This window comes from Triturus cristatus, chromosome 3_2 (genome assembly GCF_964204655.1).
Source record: "Triturus cristatus chromosome 3_2, aTriCri1.1, whole genome shotgun sequence".
NCBI lineage: Eukaryota > Metazoa > Chordata > Amphibia > Caudata > Salamandridae > Triturus > Triturus cristatus.
Window position 1 is genome coordinate 955,841,487 of NC_140584.1, and position 23,322 is coordinate 955,864,808.

Sequence of the window (23,322 nt, forward strand, 5' to 3'; positions counted from 1 at the left end):
CAGAGGCAGTTATAGAATAATAGGTGGCAAAAGCTGAACACTAAACAGGATGACTCGAGGAAATCTGAACAAAAGATAGGCAAAGCGGGGATAATAGTAAAGGAAGGGAGAGGGAATAAGTGAGTTTGCAAATTTAGATCGCTGCTTATCACCCGTGAGGGTAACTAGGCGCTGTCCATGGACACAGGCAGATTAAGTGATTTTGCCCAGAATCACAGGATGCTGAGCTACTGCCGAGACGCAACCCTAGATCCTGAGTCAACAGCTCTGGCCGCTGAGCCACATAAGATGAGGAAGTAGTGTGGCCAGTATGGGAGGATAACAAGTGATATAATAAGCATTTTATTGTGTGCTAAAAACGTTATTCTTTGCCTAAGCCTCTGCAAAAGCCAAGTAACCGCATGTCATACATGACACCATACATCCGTCCTTTCTTTTTACCCAACAGCATTCTAAGACTTGTACTTTCACTTTTGCATGTAAAAGTAGAGACTTAAAAATCCCTTGTGCAAAGTGTGGTTGGTTAAAAATAAGGTTGTATATATGTTTTGGTTGCTTAATAAACTCATAGTAGGTACTACTATCCACGTACCTCATTTGCAGTGCAAGGCTGTCCGGCAGGTTGGATATGCCTAGGTCAGACAGGGTGTCAGAGGAAACGGAGGAGGGGGAGAGCGACCGCTCCTTGTCCTCCAGCAGATCCACCTTCACCATGCTGCTGAACTCATCCTCCGAGTTGTCCTCTGAGATGGAGCCAATGATGAACCGCGAATGGGAGTTTAGGTCTATGACCTTGGGGAGTGGCGACGAGTCATCCATCACGGTCTCTTGAGCAGGGTTGAAAATCTGAGGAATAATCAAGGGCCACAGTCAGCACACAAGAAAAGGCAATTTGACTATCAGTGCATGTTCAACAGTACTGATATGTAGTCTTGATTCAAAAGAATCATCATTGCATTCAGGTAAAAAAAAAATGGCCATTCCACCTTTATTATACAAAAAGCTGTGTATTGGAGCTACCCAAGGCTGGTCCATCAGTGCCACATTTTACATCAACACTGAGTAGGCTCTCACTTAGGTTCATGGTTTCTGTGCATCACATATGGATTTTCTAAAGTCTGTCATGGTGCAGGTCATCATGAGCCAAAGCTGGATACCTCTGCTGTGGATGACGCAAAGCTTTTTAATAAATAGCTACACAGCCCTCATGTCTTAGCAGCAGTCAAGGACTCCAATAACAGTGTCCTACACAGCATTCCTAAGAGCATCCAACAGTCTTCAGAACATATGTGTGTTACATGCACATATATACAAGAAAGTCCAGCAAACCAATAAAAGAAGAAGGTAATCTATCCGTGGACTTTGAGCTACATCCGTGGACTTTGAGCTGCATCTGGCATGAAACAGGAATGCCCATGTCAGACGTCGCCTCACCCGAGAAGCTGTTTCTGTAAAACCAAGAACCTTTTAGCCTACTGTGTGCAGATGCCAAATCGAAAGGTTTTGATGTGTAGCTGTGTCTGGCAGTACGAGAAAATCTCCATTTCATAACCAAAAAAATTATTAAGTCCAAATAATAGCCAAGTAAACAATCATACATTTCGGGCATGGTGTGAATACACTAATTATCTACACAGACATATGGTGGGGTGGGGTGAGCAATACCCTCCTGCCCTAATAAAATGGTGAAAAACTCAATAAAATAAATTGTGACAATTGTTTCTTGATAATGGGGTCGAGATAGGGGGGCTTGTTTATTATGAAACAAATCAATTCTACATCAATCCAGCTTCACAAACCAAACTAATACATGAGAAAATGGCAGTGGACTCTGGTTATTGAGGGGAGCATTGCTCATCGTTAACGCTCTGATACTAGAAGACCACTTTAATTGTAGCTTCTTTCCTTGTTCTTCATGCTTGTCTTGTTATTTCTTTTATACCCTACCCACTTTACTGGTTTCCAAATGTCTTGTATCAATGTTGAATCAACCACAACGTTTTTTTTTGGGGGGGGGGTCTGGTTTTACGTAAAGAGCAGATGGGTTCCAATGGTAAGATGTCAACTTTAGAACCGGAAAACCTGTGTTCCAATAGCGACTTTCCTACTTGATTAAATTTTGCGATTGTCACTAGATTTCTTCATCTCTTTGTTTCACAGTGCTCTCATTGGAATGTTTTATTTAGACATGAAAGCCATACAACTTGCAACTGACCACCACTATATATTGGTTCCTTCTCAGAAGGTATGAAGCCAATGTCACCAGCAGATGCCTTCACTGGCTACCTCCCACAAATATGCATCTATTGGCAAACACAAGGGTACTACTGCTCGAGAAGATAAACTATCTAGGCGCAGCTCCCTGGCTTCACCTTTCAATGCCACAAACCACCAAGTCCGATATATTCCCTTTATTTAGCGGCAAATTTCTTACCTTCATGATATCATTTCCTTACTAACCTTCTGTTATGTTAGGAAAATTTTGAAGCGCGCGATTACCAAAGGTGTCTTGGCGCTGTCAGAAGAGGCAGGTGAGTGATGACTTGGAGGTTAAATAGCCAGGTCTTTATCTCATTCCTGAATGATGTTGATGAAGGAATAGGTCTGAGATGGGGTGGGAGGCTGTTCCAGAGTTTGATTGTATAAAGGACTATACCTCTACCACCCCATTGCATCTTCTTGAATGTCGGAACAACTAATAGATTGGCATTGGCCGATCTGAGCTTTCTGTTGGGCTTGTATCTCATGAAAGCTGAGCTGAAAAAGTCTGGTCCTGAATTATGGAGTCCTTTGTGGGCTAAGCCGAGGGCTTCGAATTTAGCCCGACTGAGCATGGGAAGCCAGTGAAGCTTGCGAAGTCCCTACGTAATGGAATGGAATTTTGGACTAATTGTAGTCGACGCATGTGTTTTTCTAAGACGGTTAGATAAAGACTATTACAAAAGTCCAGCCTGGGAAGTACGAGAAGAGTTATCAATGTTTTCCTGTGGCTATACGGAATAAAAGGAAGAATTTTTCTTATCGTTTTTATGATATAGTAAGCTGCGGATGTGACAGCTGATATTTGTGCACTCATATTAAGGTAGCATAGTGGACTCTCTTGTCCGCAATGCTAACCTCGGGACCGTCGATAAGATCAGCCTCAGACTAATTCTCTGTTGTGCCTTTCATGTGGTAAACTGTGTGCTATGTAAATGAACGATAGGTAAACGCCTCAATTCTTTGACCCCCTTCTTTAAGGATCAGGGAAGTCAATGCTCTGAATACTTGGAGAATAAGTGTGCAGGAAGAGTTTCCTGACAGAGCAACTGAACCTTTAGCCAATGACAGCTTAGATGTTGAACGTGGAGTAGCAGATAAGATTCCACTTCCTCCCTAATCAAAGTAGAAGAAGCTGATCGCTAAATGGTGCTACAAATCCAGGTTTTCCATTCAACAAGTAGTGATCAAGGATGCCTTGGGTTTTATTATGAGAGTCCCTTCTCCTTCATGTACCATTTTCAAGACTTCATAGAGTCACCTTGCAGACTTAATTAACAACATTTGGGTAATATGTAACTGACAATGCAATGAAGGGACTACCCACTCCATCTGCAGGGTGTGATGCTTCACAGTGCACAAGTTGATGATACATTTACACAATTCAATGGGATACATTGTTTGAGAACTGAAAAAACTAAGCATACAAGAGAAATAAGAGAGCTGTAATATATCCAAATAATTAACAATGAATGGTCTCTTTAAATATCTATTACTACCTGGTCCTGAGTTCTCAGAATGTACGACATGAAATGTGGGGGGTATTGACTTTTGAGATTCCATAGTTGCTGAGATGTGGATAAACCGAAGCGCTGTGAAGATGAAGGTTTTATTAAATCTCTTCAAATTATAATGACAGTAAGTCCAGACATTTGGTGACTTTTGGAGAACACACCCATCAAAAAAAAAAAGTTACTCGCCGCCTATCAAAAGACGGTGCTAGAAACAATATTTCATAGGATGAGACAAGCACAGAACGAGATAAAGACAAGTGCAAATTCTACAGTGCTCTAGAATCTGCAGTCTACACGCGGTCAGCCCTTAGAACCAAATTGCAGTCTCAGAGTACAAACACAGTTTTTAGACAGAGCGCGGTGGTGAAACAGGACAGAGTTTGTGCGCCGTGCCTGTTCCAAGATAAGCGTCTGGTCTGAGTGTAACAAATTAAAATCAGAGCACTATATTCAAGTGGGATAAGTCAGATTAGAAGGCCATTCCCAAGTGCAGACCAAATAGAATGAGTAGTGCCCTGAAACCGCCCAGAAGAAAGTGAAACACTAAGAGGAAGGACCAACCCTAAAAAGCGACAAAACAAAAGAAAACAGATAGGGAATTGCATAACAAAATAAAAATTACAGTTAACTTTGAAAGGAGATTTCAATTAAAGATACATAAATGATTAGGCAAAACAACACAACTCCTGTTCTACCAATCTAAATATAGAAAAAGCCACTTGAAATTAACATTATTTGAAAATAAACAAATATTGTTTTAACATATATAACTCAACCAATTTAGATAAAATTGCATACACAACCACAAGTAATTAAACAGAACATCTGTGCTAAACAAAATATACAGCCAAGATGCTACAAGACGAATGCAGCAATAGCACCAACGTCTCTAGCGTCAAGGTCGTCCCTGTCAACCTCACCACAGGCAAGAGTACGGCAGCAAAGTATAGAAGAAGATATCACAAGCTTAATATTCAGGCGACTGCCATCATTTGATATGACAAAAACACAAACAATAGGACCTATGGGAAAATGAAGGAGCAGATTGCAGCATTACTTACAGGCAACATGCAAAAACACACAGATGAACAGCCATATGACATCACTTGTTGGTAAACTTAGCAGGTGATGATGTGGTAGAATTACTAGTAACTTACTCACCAGTACAAACACAAGCATATGAAAGTATAATCAAATGTCTGAATGAGAGCACTGGCCCTCAATGAATTACTGCTTACGAAAGAGACACCTTTAACACTGCATGGCAAGCAGAAGAGGATCCATGGATGACTTTGCAACATGACTATTAAAGCTAGTGACCCACACGTTTAATACTGAAGAAGTGAAAGACTAAAGATCATAAAAGAATCTTGTACTACTGCATTTAGAACCAAACTATTAAAAAACATTTCTACACTCGGCAAAGATGTTGCAAATGGTAAGAACATAAGTGCAAGCAGCAGTGCATGCTATAGGCATGGAATGAGGAAGAACGAGAACGATAGAACAAGTATATCAGAAGAACATCAAAGAAAAAAAAAACTCAGACATACTTAGATGACCAGGGCAACAAAATGAACAGTCCTATACATGTGGTCTAGCATTTCCATATTAAGTGGCATGTCCGGCTTTATGACAGAAATCTTGCTAATGCTGGAAAAACTATATTTTTGTTTCTGTATGCAAATCGAAATCGACTTACATGAAAACTAGAATATGAATCAAATATGGGTGAAGTATAAAGAAACAAGATATGCAAGACGAATGGAAGCCCAAGAGTCACATGAAACAGAAGATAGCTCACAAGAATGGAGTTGTGTAAACCATCTTACTTATGATGAATTATCAAGAAAATTAACAAATTAATTCACTGGACAGAAGTTAAGATAAAAAAAAAACCACAGCAGTAGTAGAATTACAAATTGCACAACAAATTGAAGTCGACACGTCAGGCATCAAACAAACGCTTTCCAATAGGGAGTATCCACTCAGTGAATAAGCTATGCATGTTTCAAGAAACAACATCCGATATGGAAATCAACACTACAAGCAGGGATGCAGGTGCTGAAAGGAGAAATACCGGCAAATTGTATATGCAACAATGTAACTGCACAGGTTATGGGTCTGACACCCATTAATTCTAAGCTAATGGAAGATCAAATCGATGAAAAAAATATCCCACCGTTATTCTAAGGTAACTCACAAATTACATACAACATCAGAGAAACTATTCATCTAGTGTCACAAAACCACAGAGGAGTACTGAAAAACCTAAAAAACAAAGTGGAAGAAGAGGTAAAAAGCCTGTTAGAACAAGCCACGATAGAAGGGATATCACGACCAACGCCATAGGTATACCCGATTGTAGCAGTGACATAAAGGGGACTGAAAGAATGTACACCTGTGTCAACATGTAAATACCTAACACCACTAACAAACAAGACAGACACCCAAGGCTCTTGTTAGGAGACAGGATAAGCAGCTTGAATTGAGCCGTTGCCTTTTCACAGGTGAACTTGTGCAAAGGATATCACCAACTTGAAGTGAAAAAACAATCTAGACTCATCACGGTCTTCTCAACACACTTAGGTCTTTTTCAATAGAAGAGACTCAACTTTGGAATATCGTCCACAACAGAAATTTTTCATGAGACAATCAGGAAAATGATATGACCAGTAAAAAGATGCTTACATATTAGATATGATAACCTTGCATTTGGGCAGACTGAAAAAGAACATAACTCTATTCTATAAGCGTGCACAAAACTCACGGAAGCAGATCTCGCACCAAATGCGGACTAATGTCTGTTCAATAAAAGGGAACTGTCATTCTTTGGGCATATATTTTCAAACAAACGGTCGTGACCAGAAACAACATTTTGACTATACAAAATAGAAAAATACCTTGTGATGGGTCCAGGGTACGAGCTAACTTGGGAATGGCAAGTTATTATGCACTCTACGTACCACAATTTGCCACAATATATGCACCATTTCATAAACTGACAATAAAAGGACGTTTTCAACTGGACTAAAGAATGTGCTGAACCATTTACCAAGAAAGGAAATCTTGTTAGCAAAATATAAGGATTACTTTGATCATCAGCTATCCACAGAGGTAAGAGTGGATACAAGTCCTGTTGTTCGGGTGCCAAACTTGATTAGCACAAACCTGGCAAAGATTCATCTTGACACATAATTTAGGAGGCAAGGTGAAGATTAACTGAAGTACAGAAGGCATATCCTGAAGCTAAATGAAAGTCTTGCTGTAGTGTGGGCGTGTGAATGCCATCATCTATTTTTATATTCACAACTGTCATGAATCATCCAGTACTTCATAAAATATATCGCAATCCAAATGCAAACATGCTTCCAATAACTGGAAGATGGGAAATAAAATGTATGGATTAAAACTAAAGCAAATGTTCATAAATCAGGCAAAGATTAGAATCCAGCATATTATAGTTCACGACACCCATTATAAATTTAAGAAAACAGCACTCTAGCTGAGAAGTACTTTAATTTTATTAGAACACAATCAACCTCTGAATGAATAATGCGAGAAGAATTAGAAAAGCCTCAAGCAAAGAGCCCACTTTACAGGAAGTAAATAAAATGATATGATTGAACAAGTAGAGATATGTAAACTCTGCAATGAGATCTCAGAAGGAAGTAAATTCAGTTCTAGCTTCCACAGTCAATTGATAATAGCATCAAAATGTCTACTATTGAGAGGGACAGGGACGGTAATACCACAACTATTATGCAGGAGAGTTGTTATGATGATAGTCACAGAGGTATTTTATTAATGAAAAGACTTATGAGAGAAGGTTTGGTTGAAGGAGTGATACAATGTGCCATCTCTGTGTAAGCACTGGGAAGTCTAATCCACATGAGAAGTTATGTTATAACTTCTCAAACATGCGGGGTCTAATACGGCTGTGGATTTTTATGGTCCGGTGGAATATTACAATATTATTAGGTTCTTTTGAGTATTGATGAATACTCACAATTTTGCATTGCCTGGCAAGTCATTTCTACTTCAGCATTGGCTGTGCTTCCAATGTTAAATGAAGCATTTTCTGAGTGGGAAATTTCAGTCGTGCTTAATTTAGACAATGGACCCACATTTAGTGGAGTAGAATTTCATTGTTTCATACACTCTCACAAGCCAATGACAGAGCTGAAAAATTCATGTCTACTGTCAAAAAGCTAGCCAGCATGCTAAACTGATGCAAATGAAATTACATCAGGTAATCTGTCAAGTGTTATGGGACTCCAGAACAACTCCAAATGCTTCTTGAGTAAAGACCCCCAAAATTTCAATGTGACTAACATCCTGGACATGAAACTATCAGACTCTCTCGGAGAGCCACACGGAAGCCAGGACTTCGAAATGGACAAATGTGATCTAAATTGAAGATGCTAGTATTTATTTTTCATTCTCGCTTCTATTATCTTATCCTATTTACCTTGTTGCCCTTCATTTCTATGCTTGTTAAAAAGGGGAGGATGTACTGTCTCATGATAGTTAACCATGGTGTCTATTAATATCTATTGAGACCCGGTTCTGAATTCTTAGAATGATTGATAAGCAATGTGTGGAATATTGAGTTTTGAAGTTATAAAGCTTCTGAGATGTTGAAGCTTTTAGTAAATTATATAAAATATTATAAGAAAACAAGCTCCTTGTTCACGTTATCAGATATTAATAATAGACTCGAACATAAAGGTGATCTACATATTGTACAATTAAACCACAAAATGCAGCTCTATAGAATCGGGCTTTAGTGATCTTGCACTGAGCAGGACTAAGGCAGCACAACATGAAAAGCTGCTAAGTGGCCCTGATCATGAGGGAGGTGTCTCTCTCTGTCTGTCTGTCTCTCTCTCTCTGTCTCTCTCTCTCACTCACTCACTCACCATACTTTTCACCACCACAGATGTCCCAACCACTTGGGTCTTCTGGTGGCGGTTGCTCTTCATCGGAAAGTTGATCAGATTGACCAAAATGTATTGGAGTATAAAATGAAACATTTAATGCGTCTCTCTACTCCATAATATCCTGGGACGAGGACGATTATTCCAACGGCAAGCCTGGAATACTTAGGGGCGAAAAGGGTTTGTATCACGGTTTTTTTTACAAATTAGGCGGGTTTGCTGTGCAGCTGAGGGACAGAAATGAACACTGCCACAGCACACCCACAAACGCGTCTTTATAGGCCGGTGACAAAATGCAAACACCCCTGAGGCGGCGTAGCACGGGGAGGTGCAAGCTCACACGGTTTCGACGAAATTCCCCAGTCTTCAAGACCTTCAGCGCAAACCCGGGATTCTACCCAAGTGAATCATGCAGAGGGTATGTGCTACAGAGGGTCGGGCTCGTCCTGGAACAGGATCTGGTGGGAGGCCTCAGAGAAGTCAAATGGATCCATATCATGTGGGCAACCTTCAGCCACCTTACTCTTGGTAAACTGCACTTTGCATTTTATTACTCGCAGTGTCCCTAATAGCTCTCTTTACATTGGCATAACAAGTCCCAGCATGCATATATCTGCTGGGCAAAATGTCAGCATAAACTCCCTATTCACCACAACACAAAACCCTTTGTTGTGTGACAGGTTCATTTTACTTATACCCAGCTTTTTAGCCCACCGCACCTGGCATGCTGCGAACTTCCAGCTCATGTCTGCAATATTGAAAGTTAAGCTACAAGTCCCAGAAGCCAACAGGCCCTTGGCTAAAAGTGTCACACACGACCTGGGGCTACTTGGCAGCTATGCAGAGCCTCACCTGACTCAAGCCATATCGAAACAATCATTGAGCAAGCATTCTCCAGAGCCCCACGCAGTATGGACTCCAGTGGGCCAGGGATAGGGATTCTCTCTGACCCGAAGATACATTTATCCAGAAAAAGCATTGCACAGGGAGCGCCCCATGGACATAACACAGACTCCTCCTGAACTGTTCAGGTAAATCATGTACAGGAGGCAACCTCGGAGCAGTTGGTCACAACGTGAGCTAGAGGAATGAGCTGAGAAATGACGTTTCTCTCCTCAACTAGACATCCAGAAGTAGGACACACAAGACTAGACACGAGGGGGATGGGAGACTCCACAAACAGCAGCAGCTACGGAGCCTCATTCACTGTAAAGTGGGTCAAGGCGGGACATTCATATCAAGCGAAGACGACAATGGACTTGAATCATCGCAGCTGGGACCAGAGATCACTGGCCCGGCCATGTCTGCCCCAACAATGCAGGAGGGAGATGGAAAACGGATAGAGCTATTTGAGAGACATGAGTAGAGAAGGGGATGTCACAGACAAGGGGAGGCGGTGCTGCGACGAATATGTTTTGTGACTGACCACAGAGTTAATTTCACAGTGGGAGCAACGCCGGATTTTAATTACCACTAAATGACCTTTGTTGCCTTGCTGATAACTCGTCTGACCAATCTGCATGAACTCTGACACACAATCAGTGCATTCAGGTAACTGTTACGATGTCAGGTTTCACACGGATTCATCCAGGCTGGAAAAAGCTAACAGGAGTGTGTGTGTGTGTGTGTGGTGGGGGGAGGGGTGTGGGGGGGGGGGGAAGGGAGTTGGTAAAAAAAAAAGCATTTTGCTTTTTAAGCACCAGAGCAATTTCTGTACTAAGCTATAGATAAAACTGCCGATTGGCAGTGCACCATACTTTGCAGGATTACTTAGAACAAACCCTTTTTGTGATGTAAATCCTCTAGTAGTTTTTGAGGTATTTGCATTATGAAAATGTGTCTGGTGGACTTTGATTGGCTACTATACAGTTGTTTTGTAAAACTGGAAAATCTCAAAAATATTCAATGTGTCGAGGGACATTTTGTTTCTTTTCGTCCAATACGGGATCCACAGGTCTCTAAAGAACCGCAATCTGATTGGCTGGCTGCAACTAAAGAAAATTGTCTAACAACCTCCACAGAGTGGTGCGAAGGATCAACAAATTACAGAACAAAATGAAGGGAGGATGTTATGGGCATGTGGGGGGGGGGGAGGGCTTTCCCTGATTCAAAGTAAGATGGGGGAGAGGGGGCCAGAGAAGGAGATGCTATCTTCCAAAATATAAAAATACACATTTTTTTGCCACAGGATTCAGAGCTCCACCTTATTTGTGGTTCCCAGGAGTTGCCATTTTGGCTCTGTGGATTTAAACTGTGTTTTGATTTTTTTTTTTTTAAATAGCAAATCCATAGTGCAACTGTGTATGATGCTGGGCCTGGCAAGGTCCAAGTCCTGCACCTAAGCCCCGATGACCATGTACATGCCCGAAAACGATGTGCAGTGGGTTATGTCCGTCAGGGCCATGACCTGGCACTCAACCTCTTTAGCCCTGTGCAGTGGAATATGTCTCTATAGGAGTCTGTACAAGGTGTGGCCACAGAAAGCACTATGTCCAAACCAAAGGATGCCATGGTGGGCACAGATCCTCCTGTCTGTACCCCAACGCTGCACACTAACAAGAATGTTTGCAGTGCTTATGTTCACATGGGAGATGGATGCAGGGAGTAGACTAAGGAAGGGCACTGCATTCACACCCCACTGCACATGGCCAAAGCTGATGCACAACAGTTATTTGCTTGGTCAAGGGGATGACATAACTCATTAGAAAAAGAAATACAAAATTCAATGAAAATACTGTTAAAAGGAGAGTTGGGGGGTTAAAAAAAAACAAATGTTAACAACTCAGTTGATGGGATGTTATGATTTAACTCTAACAGCCACTGAAATTTACCAGTTATAGTGTGCTCATGACCTGACACATGATAAATCTGATGACACAGGTGACATTATCAAATGACGTTATTGGTGGCATCACATAGTACTATTTATATGGAGAGTCAAGAGGGTCTAATTTCAAACCACAAATGACATAATGGCTAGAGTGGTCGACCTCAAAGCTGGGGAACCGGGTTCAAGCCGCGGCAGGGATGCTCAGCATCCTGTGATTCTGGGCAAATCACTTAATCTCCACATGTCGAACAAAATGAATGTGTCTGTCTGTAACGCAACTGGTGCTTATGTAAAGCTCTCTGATACCTTCGGGCCGAGTTCGCGCTATATAAAACAAATCACACAAAAAAGCTTTGATACAAAACATGGTATCTTTAGTAACACGTTTAACTTAAACAGGTATTACACTGAAGGCAAAACTAGTTTGCAACTAGAAATCATTTTTGTACTGAATGTATCAAGAATGCAAAGCCTATCTTTCAACCTGCATCTGGACTAAGGAGAAAGTGATATAAATGACAGAGCCTACTTTGGTCATTGTGAACGATGCACATACATGTTTTTTCTCCAAAACTCAGACTATTTGCCCTTAGTATACTGCCATGCCACTTGTCTCTGTAGAACGTAATGGCACAAATGGTACATAAATGCAAACAAATTATTTTCTACATTAGTTTTGTTAAAAGCCTTGCAGAAGCACGGTCTGACCGTGTTGTGTAAAGCAATATCTTTACATTTTGGAAAGTGCAAAATATGGATTGTGCTTGATTTGTTCCGGTCTTTTGACTCCCTTGGTCAGATTGTCTGATTTCTAGATGGTGGAGGTAGTTGGGGGTACATGACATATGCTGAGTGGTTTCTCTCCTTTCTGGCATTTCAGTATGACCTCCTAGAGGAGAACAACATCCTAGACTCGTCCCAATCCAGTTTCCGCAGCAACCACAGCACCGAAACCGCCCTCATCGCCGCCACCGACGACATCAGGACCCTGCTGGACAACGGCGAAACCGCGACCCTCATCCTCCTAGACCTCTCGGCCGCCTTCGACACCATCTGCCACCACACCCTACGCACACGCCTCCACAACGCAGGGATCCGCAAAAAAGCCCTGGACTGGATCACCTCCTTCCTCACCAACAGAACCCAGAGAGTCCGCCTCCCTCCATTTCGATCCAAAGCCACCAAGATCACCTGCAGCGTACCCCAAGGATCAGCCCTCAGCCCAACCCTTTTCAACGTCTACATGACACTGCTCGCCAACATCGTCCGATCGCACGACCTCAACATCGTCTCATACGCCGACGACACCCAGCTCATCCTCTCCCTCACCAAGGACCCTGCCACCGCCAAAACCAACTTCCACGAATGAATGAAGGCCATCGCCGAATGGATGAAGAACAGTCGTCTGAAACTGAACTCGGAGAAGACGGAGGTCCTCATCCTCGGCCCCACCCCCTTCTCCTGGGACGACTCCTGGTGGCCAGCCTTGCTGGGAGCTGCGCTGACACCCACCGACCATGCACGCAACCTGGGGTTCATCCTGGACTCGTCACTGTCAATGACCCAGCAAGTCAACGCCGTCTCCTCTTCCTGCTTCAACACCCTCCCCGCATGCTTTGCAAGATCTACAGATGGATCCCCACCGGAACCAGAAGGACGGTCACCCAGGCCCTCGTCACCAGCATGCTGAACTACAGCAACGCCCTCTACGCGGGAACCACAGCCAAACTCCAGAAAGGACTTCAACGCATACAGAATGCCTCCGCATGCCTCGTCCTCGACATCCCCCACCACAGCCACATCACTGCCCACCTGAGAGACCTGCACTGGTTCCCCCTCAACAAGAGGATCACCTTCAAGCTCCTCACCCACGCTCACAAAGCACTCCACGACGCCGGACCTACATACCTCAACAAACGACTTACCTTCTACACACCGAACCGCCAGCTTCGCTCTGCAGACCTTGCCCTCGTCACTGTCCCACGCATACACCGAACGAACACCAGCGGCAGATCCTTCTCCCACCTCGCTGCCAAGACATGGAACACCCTCCCCATCCACCTGCGACAGACCCAGGACCTGCTGACCTTCAGGAGACTTCTCAAGACCTGGCTGTTCGAGCAGTAGCAGCTCCCCCCACACCTCAGCGCCTTGAGACCTTCGCGGGTGAGTAGTGCGCTCTACAAATGCTTGATTGATTGACTGAAGATAAAATAAGTGCTTTAAAAATATAAACTTTTGTAATAAATAATTAGCCGTTATCTAGAGCAAACATTTTTTTGAGTGTACATTAAAAGGACATGCTACAGAACTGTGCTGATACCACCTTTATTTTTCCTCTCAAAAAGAATTCATATTTTTCACCAGGAAGCTTCACGTGACTCCATCAATTAAAGTCTATACTGCCTCCAAAGCCGCCTTTATATCGGAGGATTAACCAATTGCACACAATTACATTTCTTTCAGTTAGCAGGCATTCTTGGTAAGAAGGCAGGTTTCTTCTTTAACACTTTATCGCTCTCTTTGGTTCACATCACAGGAACCCCTCCAGCCTACCATACTAGGAAAAGGGGCATGGAGCACATTTTCCTTGGTAGCATTATGGTTGATGCTACCTTTGCTGCTCATGGAACAAGGTGCAAGCAATGGGGGAGAGGGGGGTGCGGGAAATCTCGATGGGTATTTTTTTTTTTTTTTACACAAACCTTCAGAAAGTTTGCATTGGGCATCAGGCCTAGGAGTGGTGGCCTCAGGCAATGGGCAGAGTAGACAGCCTGCTTCACAAAGCTTTGAGTATCATTGGTTCTGCAGCTGCATAGTTACAGCTGTTTAACAATCCTTCCTTTGTTGCATTAGGGGACAAGTGCATGCTTGCTGTGCCAGTGTTGCTTGGAGCAATTACCCAAGGGAAGGGAAACTTGCAGCAGAGTCACCTTGGTTTGGGCATCAAGGACATGAGAGCGAGAGGGATTGCGGATAAGCCTGCTTTTGAAGGCAGAGGCCATCATTAGCGTGGCAGGTGCAATGGGACCCAGAGGTGTTAGGGGCCCACTGCATCACAATTATGAATGTCTTACTTTAAAACGGAGGCATGGGGAATCATTATTTAGCATTACATCAGAGGGCACCCCTGCCGCAAAAGGGAGGGGAGGGCTCCTTTCTTTTCAGAAAATGACAGTCTGTTTCAAGATTCAAGTGATGGTCTGGAAGGGGTTAAAGAAAAAGAGGAGATAGTCTGCATCTCAGGACCACAACTATCATTTTGCAGCAGCTATTCGTAGTGCAGCACCTATCAGTAGTGCAGCAGCTATCAACAGTGCGGCAGCTATCAACAGTGCGGCAGCTATCAACAGTGCGGCAGCTATCAACAGTGCGGCAACTGCAGTTGCATTAGGCGCCCTGCATTGTAAGCCCCTCACAGCACCCCTTTTATGGGGTGTAATTTTTTGGGTCAATTCTGTATTTCATTTGATGCATTTGCTCTTTAATAAGTCTTACATTTAGCGTGGATTATGAGCTACAGAGAAGCACCCGTAAAATTGTCTCTAATCCAAGCCTCCTAAAATCAGCCATTCCCCTCCAACTCCCCAAATCTTTGCTATAAAGTTTTGGAGGGGGGGGGGGGCCGACTTCAAAATATTTTACTTAGTAGAGAAGGCTGAGTGCAAAAAAGTTTGAAGACCTCTGGTTTATGCCACCAGTCAATTTTAATCTGTTGATAAAAACTCGACGGTCCGCTCGACATAAAATTGGGCAGGGGGATCCAGAGTTTGGAAGACAAGGTAACTGTACCCTGTCCGCCAAACTCTAAATCTGGCCCTTAATCTTTTAATAATTAATACTTTTGTAAGTGAAAAATATAATGAACTATATTTGTCCGTTCTGTGTGGCTAAAATATAATACATTTATAAGATTATAAAAACGGATGGAAGAAACAATTGATACAACATGAAATGCAGCCAGAGCAATGGAAAGCATCTCACTACTTGTAGGTAAATGCAGCATGAACCTCGAAGCTTCCTTTATTTAGTTCAACCCACGAATTAAAGTTTGGGCAGATGAATGACGATGATGGACATTGTGAGCAGAAGATATATTTGAAGAGCAGTCGAAAGTCATCTGGGTGGATGAATAGAATGCAGGCAAGAATTTCACACACTTAATCTGAACTCGGTGGAGCTTAAAGCCTCAGTAGACTAACGCATCCTTCGCAGGGACCTGGTTTAACACCATCGTCACAGTATCAAATCCTAGAGAATACACAAGCCATTCCACCTGAGGTCGATTTAAGTAACACTGAGTTTACTAACAAAAACCATCTGATACGCAGCATCAAGAAACTCAAAGGCAAACAAGCGCTGTACAAATAGTAAATACTCATTACAACTCACAGAATGCACTGATATGTAAACGCAAAGTCTAGGAATGCAAAAGTGGTGTCCCGGCAACATAAAGCAATTTGTCCACCCTTCTCCTGAAAATATACGGACAAGATGATGACTGGTAGCCATCGAGAACCGACAAGATGAGCAGTCCTGGAAGATAACAGGTGGACTTGAGGAACAGATGCTAGACATGCAGATGCGCACAGGTTGCATTTTAACCTACTTCTGCACAGGACACATCCCCTTCACCTGCCTATATCCCTCGCCCCTTTCCTATCCCCTTAATAATAAGACCACATGCCCTTCTCCCTTTCCCAATGAGGCCCGCTCACCTGCTAACATGAACCACGTGACAATATAGTTGTTGTTCCTATTTCCTGCACCCTGCTATTTGCCGCCGGCTGAGGTACATCTCTACCCCGGCACCTCTAACAGTTTGGGCCGGTTTTTTAATTCAGGTTCAGTACATTCCCTCCTGACCCTTCCGGGACACCAGCTCGGAGCAGAACACGGCCTTCCATTGGTTCCCGAACCAGGCGGGCGTGTTAACTGTCAAGGCAATGGTGCAAAAGGTTCCCTGTCATTGGTTGGTACCGTGAGGCGGGGCGTGGGCGTGCGCTATAGGAGACTGGAAGGGGTGTGGCCAAGTGAGGTGATGCTGAATGGTGCGAGGGAAGGAGGAGCCGGCAAAAACCATGCAGTGTAGGAGGGAGGACAAGCATGTCAATAGAACGGGGTGGGAGACAGCATGCCGGGGCCACGCCCATCCTCCTCGTGCGATTTTGGGAACGCCCCCTTCCCTGTGTAATCCGCAGGTAGTACGCACCCAGTTTCCCTCAGCCACGCCCCATAACTGAGCCTGTGACGTGTATTGGGCGGGCTCTCGCCTGAAGTGGGAGTAGTGACGCGAAAGCCTGTGCGTGAAACGGCTGTCAGTCTGTTTGCCTGAAGGGACGGCTGAGCGTAGAGAGGTTACTTGCGTTCACTTAGCTCTATGGAGCATGTATATGTCACACAACTAACTTGCAATATCGGGTACAGCTCAATCTGAGCAATCAGTCCTGGGCGAGCCACCTGCCAGTACCTCATAGTTTATTATCATTATTTTACTGTTAAACTGACATACATGTAAATGAAAGGAGTTCGAGGCAGGAGCAGCTCCGAGCCTCGCTTCACATACTACAGAATAGCATTTTGAATCCGCACTTCATGGTAGCGTGTCCTGCTCATCACTTTTATTGGGAAGCTTTCTTATTTCTTTCATACGAAAGAAGACCTCAACATTTTCTCAAGTATGTATTTTAACCCTAGTTTTATTGTGTTTTATTAGAGTCAGTAAAATCACACAGTAGTTTTGAAGTGCTTGCAAGGATATAGATCTATCGGCTTATTTATTGCTTCTCGTCCTGGACAGACAAGGGCGCCATCGAAGATGAAATGGGCGAACCATGGAAGGTCGAAAGGGAGGGTCGATCGTGTGACACAAAGTAAAGGATTATGACCAGGTTTGGATTAGGGCCACAATTTGTCCCAGGCAGCCCCCCAAAAATGGCCCACATTTGCAGATCGCAGCCTTTCGCAATACACTGCTTAGTTAGGGTAGTGGAGCTAAACGATGACAAGCATTTTTGGTAATAATAGTTTTTTAAACCTTATAGGGCCAGTACTTCAATAGGGAATAAATATTAACATTCCAATGGAAAAAATGTACCTTAAAATCACAGAATTATCAAAAATACTAGAAACGTACTTTTAATTGTGTTTTTTATCCAAACGTTATGCTGTGGATGTTTTGATTAATGTTCACTGCTGCACATGATATGGCACAGACCTAAACTGCCTTTTACACTCACTTTTTAAGATATTCATTTTATTTGTTGCAGTACTTAAGAGAAGCCCTCCAATCTTCAGAGACTGGTGAAAGGTGCAGTGTGTATTTTGTTTTTACTTGCGTCTAGCATCACATGTACGTTCTGAAAAAGGGAATGATGCTAATGTGTAAATGCAAAAAGAATAAAAAATAAGTCACTTTCCATACATGCAGTTTTATATAGCATTTTATATAGCATGAACTAGGCTCAGAGTCATTGAAGTGCTTTACGTGAGCACCAGATAACATTACAGAGCGTCATTTAATTTTTTTTTTAGGTTCATGTAGATTAATTGATTTGCCTAGAATCACAGGATGTCAAACTAACGCTGACACTTGAATCTGGTTTCCCAGTCAACTAAGACCACAACCTGTCCATGTTGACTGTAACTGTTATCTGGCAGACAAAGAAGAAGAGCAGAGAGTGATTTATCTCACCTGCTTGCAAGGAGTGGATGAGGACAAAAATAAACTGAGGCGCTCCCTCACTGGCCCTCACAAACCCCCACCACCCAATGCTCCAGTCCTCTCCCCTGCTGCAGTCCCCTGAAAAGTAAGTGCTAATGGTTTAGCATCAGCAGCTTCGTGAGGCCTCTGTCACACCTGGAGGGAGCAGAGAGCAGGCACACCTCATGCTGTGACAGTCCGAGCGGAGCAGCCCATTGTCATACTGGCCTGACTTCATGTGTATGGGATCATGTTTGCTAAGGCTGTAACAACAGCCTTTCACACTGTGCACCAGGGGTGAAGTCTTTAGTAGATCAAAAAACTGGCCTTAGCCAGAGGCCCATCGGCCAATGCCTGATTGCCTGCCGTGCCAATCTGAGGCTAATTATTACCATATTACATGTCTGGACAACGCAGCCCTGCCAAGTACCACACATCTGGCGTTAGACTAACGCATTTCAGTGTGGTGGTCCGCATCACTGCACTGAAATACGAAGTTTCGCATATTAGCACCTCCTCAGTTGTGCCTGTTAAGCTCTGCGGCCCGGAAAGCTCTGGCTGCTTAATTTATTATAATAACCTGTTGGAGAGTCGAGTGTGGCAGGCAGCATGTGTGCTGCAGCTCACCAGACTTGGGGGCTGGTTGAACTCGCAGCAAAAAATACGAAGTAAGTGAGCCTAGCCCTGAGGGGCATAATCATATCAGTTGCCGGCGGGATTACAGTAATGCTAAGATATCTGCATGCTGCGGCACACGAGATGCCGTACTCACAACGCATGCAGCGTCTACTCCCGGCTCTTTCAGGGGAATCCTCCCTCTCGGAAGCGACCTGAAGTGGAAGAGAACCACCTGGAACTTCTCACAGTTGCTGGGTTGAAGGAGGACAAAGCAGCGGTTCTGGGGCGACTGGGGTGCTACGGAACTGCCTTCCCTGATGCCCAACTTCACCCGGTACTGCACATCCTCAGGTGAACTTCCCTGGCGTCTTTGGAGACTGCGTCTGGAAGACTCTTCACAACAGTTATATCACATTGACGAGCTTTGGTCATCTCGTGCTATTAATTTGTATTTCCCTGGGATCTTTTCTATCTTCTTTTCTTCTCACTCCTCCACACTGACAACATTACATAGGCTCATTCAACTTTGTCCTGATAGGGCTCCACGCCATGCGCCAGTCTACTGGTCCCCTGGGGGGAGGGCGCACTTAGGCTACACTGGTCCTCATCTCATGTCCCATGAACTGCGTATAATCAACCTTAATGTTCGGGGTTTAAATAGCCCAGTGGGGGGCGTGGTTAAGATGGCGGCTTAGGCGGACGTGTAGTTCTGCCTCTCCCGCGGGCGGCCCGGCATAGCCTCGGTGATCGGCCGTTTCCAGCTGGCCGACACCTCCGATATCAGCCCAGCGGGTGCCGGCAGTGACGGCGGAGGTACGAGAGCGGGAGCCTGGCGTGGACATGACCCCCGGGGTCCAACCGAAGGTGACAGAGAGCGGAGCCGCGAGGTAGAGGCCTGGGCACGAGGAGGCGTGGCCTCGTAGTAACTGAGGCCGAGCAGGATCATCCAGGGGCGGCCTGCTGCAGCGCGGACCCCGGGAGGAGGACTGGCAAGGCGGGCCCTGCCGAGTGGCGATCCCGACCGCCTCTGTGCAGAGGAACCCTTACACCCTGAGCCCAGCGAGATGGAGAGTGGGCCTGTTCGGCGGCGGCGGCGTGGGCCCCTGTGGGGCGGCGAAACCGGCAAGACGCAGCACCGGCGAGGCGGGCCCGGAGAGGCGAGGCGCAGATCGACCGCCTCGAGGAAGTTGCGGCGACTTGGTGACCCCGGAGCAGAGTGGAGCCCAGAGACCCTGACGGGACCCCACCACCGGACTGGCAAGTGATCGTGCCGACAGCGCCATCGGTGGGGGTCCCGAGGGTGGCAGACAGGAGTCTACGACAAGGGACTCGCAGCGCCCGACAACACGCCCAAGGAAACGGAGGCCTGCATACACGTGGGGCCCAGAAGAGGCCTGACGGGCGGCACAGAGGGGAAAAGCTTGACGCTGGGACCGGGGCCTGCCAGCTGGTGAGGCGCTGGGGCTGTGCACAGGCCAGGGGCAGCGGAACCAGTGAGTGGGGGTCTGGGGCGGGAGCCCCGAAGAGACTGGGCCCACCGCTGTGGATACCACTATCTGGACAGCCCGGAGCTAGTAGAGGGGCCAACTCTTGCGCCGGGGGCATCCTGCCCCTACAGCGGTCCGGCAACGATTGCGCAGGAAGTGGAGGCAGCGGCAGGCATCACTAGCGGTGGAACCAGCGGTGTACGGCGGGGGCTCTGCGAGGGCAGGCCCGGTACTTGTTTGACTGGGTCTTGATTAGAGAAGCACATGTACTGGCATTGGAGGTAGGCCCCGGTGCAGCACCCGGAGACACACGGGCTCCCCGCATACTTGACACTCCGGAAGGGACGTCCTGAACCCGCGAAGCGGGAAACATAGCATCCGGTGGCGGGTCCTGCCGACAAGGGATAGTCCGGACAGCCGTTGGGGATACCCGAGCAGCGAGGCAGCGGTGAGGGCATTCGAGGTGGGGGCCCCACCGGGGGACGGAGAAGCGTACCGGGTCCCTGCTCCCCCGGCAGACCGGCGGCACCCGGACCTCCGCGGCGGGTCTAGGGGCACGGCGAGGCTGGACGGCGCTTGGCGCCCGGCGGACGTTCGACCACGGCGGAATACCCGGGAGAAGAGTCGCCGAGGGCACGGCTCCAGGGTAGTATCAGGGGCAGCATAACAGCCCGGTGGGGTTCGGCATCCGGAGTGCGGCCTGCCTGAGTGGACTGGACGGCGGAGGCAGCAGAGCCGGCCGGCACTGGATAGCTGTCGGGCGGAGCCGCGCCTCTTCCCGGGCGGGCCGGTGGAGGAGCCGGGGGCACGTTATGGTCCCACCGAAGGGCCGCAGAGACAAGACATTGAAAGAGCTGTTCGCGAAACCACAGGTGGGGCCCTCGGCAGGCGTCATGGCGGCAGGTGCGTCTGGTTCCCCACCCACACAGTCAGAGGGAGCTGAACCGATCACTAAGGCTTTTCTAGAATCCATGTTCACTGGCCTGAGAACGGATATCCAAAATCTTCAAAAAGAATTTGCGGCGGAGCTTAATGAACTTCGCAGGGATGTGGACGGCATCGTGGAAAGGGTCGCCACGCTGGAGGACAAATGCGATGGCCGCGACACGGAACTAGCGGCGCTACAACAAGAGATCATTCGGAACCATGACCAGCAAGTAGACCTTCAATCACATGTAGAAGACCTGGAGAACCGGTCTCGACGCCATAATATACGCATCCGTGGAGTGAGAATCACCGAGGACTCGAAGGATCTATTTGCATTCACGAAAGAGCTCTTTAATCATATCCTAGATCGTCCACTGGAGTCGGAGTTGCGGATTGACCGGGCACACAGGGTGGGTCCCCGAGGCCCTCATCCGACACCCCATCCGACATTTTAGTGTGCGTGCAAGACTACCGCACCAAAGAGGACATACTGCGTAAAGCCCGTCAGCAACACCCAGTGAAGTTCCGGGATCAAGCGCCGGTGCTCTACCAGGATCTATCGGCCCTCACGCTCCATAAACGTAGACTTTTCAAGCCGATCACGGCGCACCTCCAGCAGCGCAACATTCAGTATAGTTGGGGTCATCCCTTCCGCTTGGTGTTCCACACTGGCAACACACTCTACCAATTACGGTCCTTGTCAGAGGCGGCGAAGCTGTTGGGGGTGGATCTACCGGCGGAGGGCAGTGATGATGAGGGGGGCCCAGTGGATGCAAAGGCGGCCGGGCCTGGCTGGCGCCAACAGGGCTGTCATAGGCGCGCTAAGAAACCTCCAGCGGCGGAGATCCTCAGAGGACAGCAAGCAGCACTAGAGACAGTCTCCGCGGGTTCGCGTAGCCTTTCGCCCAGCGGGGTTGAGTGACAGCTGCGGCTGGCTTCACCGCTGGATTCCTGATGGGCCACCTGTGGGAGGGGGGCCTTCTCATTGTGTTACCACACCTTACGCTCCTACATTACCATCCACCGGAAGGTGGAGGAAACTGGTTATGGACTGTTGCTGTTCAATTGTTGGGCTATCCGGGGCAGGGTTGTGGGGGGTGGGTTGATGGAGGGTATGGGGTTCACGTCCATCATGGGGTGGGGTTATGATGGTCGCAAACACACAGGGAGCACACAGCACTCGCCCATGGTGCAGTCTTTTTGCACGAGCTGCGCGGTTCCCATTGCGTTTTTTGATACTGCTAGACAGAGTACATGGCGCTGCACACACTTAAAGTATTAACACTTAATGTTAGGGGTCTTAACAACCCGGTAAAGCGCAGAGCCGTGCTGTCCTGTTTGGAGAACTCACAGGCCGACATCTGTTTCCTCCAGGAGACCCACTTATTAGCTCAAGACTGTCACCGGCTCAGGTCCCGCAAGTTTCCGGTACAACTCTTTTCTTTTAGCCCCACCAAGACGGCAGGGGTGGCGATCCTGGTGGCCCAGCGGTTTAGGGGGGAAGTTTTGCAGAAGGAAGCGGAAATTAGAGGACGGCTATTGATCTACAGGTTCGCCTTGGGAGCCTTGACCTTTACCATCGGCTCTCTTTACGCTCCCAATGAGGATCAGGAGCGCTTTTTGCAGTCCGCCCTCACGGAAGTCACGGCAACGAGCGATCGCCACATCCTCTTGGGGGGAGATTTGAACCTCGTTTTTGATAACATACGCGATGGATCATGTCAGCGCACGCATCAGGCAGGTGCACTCTCGGCGGCGGGCCTGGACCGACTACGAGAATTAGGGCTTGACGATTTGTGGCGTAGCTTCCATCCTCAGAGTCGGGAGTTTTCTTATTACTCCCATGCACACAAAACATATGCGCGGCTGGACTACCTCTTGGTTACCTCCGCGGTCAGAGAAATGGCAACGGCAGTAGAGATAGGGGTGGCTTCGCTTTCTGATCACGCTCCGGTGTTTGCCACTTTGACCCTGCCGCCGGTGGTACGACCGGATAGGATATGGCGCCTTAGGGACACCCTGCTACACCGGGAGGAGGTGATGG

At 46.5% G+C, this 23,322-nt stretch overlaps 1 protein-coding gene across 4 annotated transcripts in view; it reads right to left on the bottom strand.

The window, feature by feature from the left end:
* ACACA (acetyl-CoA carboxylase alpha) overlaps positions 1–16,450 on the bottom strand; it is a 938,215-nt gene extending 921,765 nt beyond the window's left edge. For all 4 annotated transcript variants that reach the window (XM_085649480.1, XM_085649478.1, XM_085649479.1 and 1 more), the window contains exons 1-2: positions 16,262–16,450; positions 593–846 (exon numbers count right to left, since the gene is read on the bottom strand). In XM_085649480.1, coding sequence (XP_085505606.1) covers positions 593–819 — 227 coding nt within the window. In that variant the 5' untranslated portion in view covers positions 820–846; positions 16,262–16,450. The remainder of the gene's footprint in view (positions 1–592; positions 847–16,261) is intronic.
* Between the last annotated feature and the right edge of the window lie 6,872 nt (positions 16,451–23,322).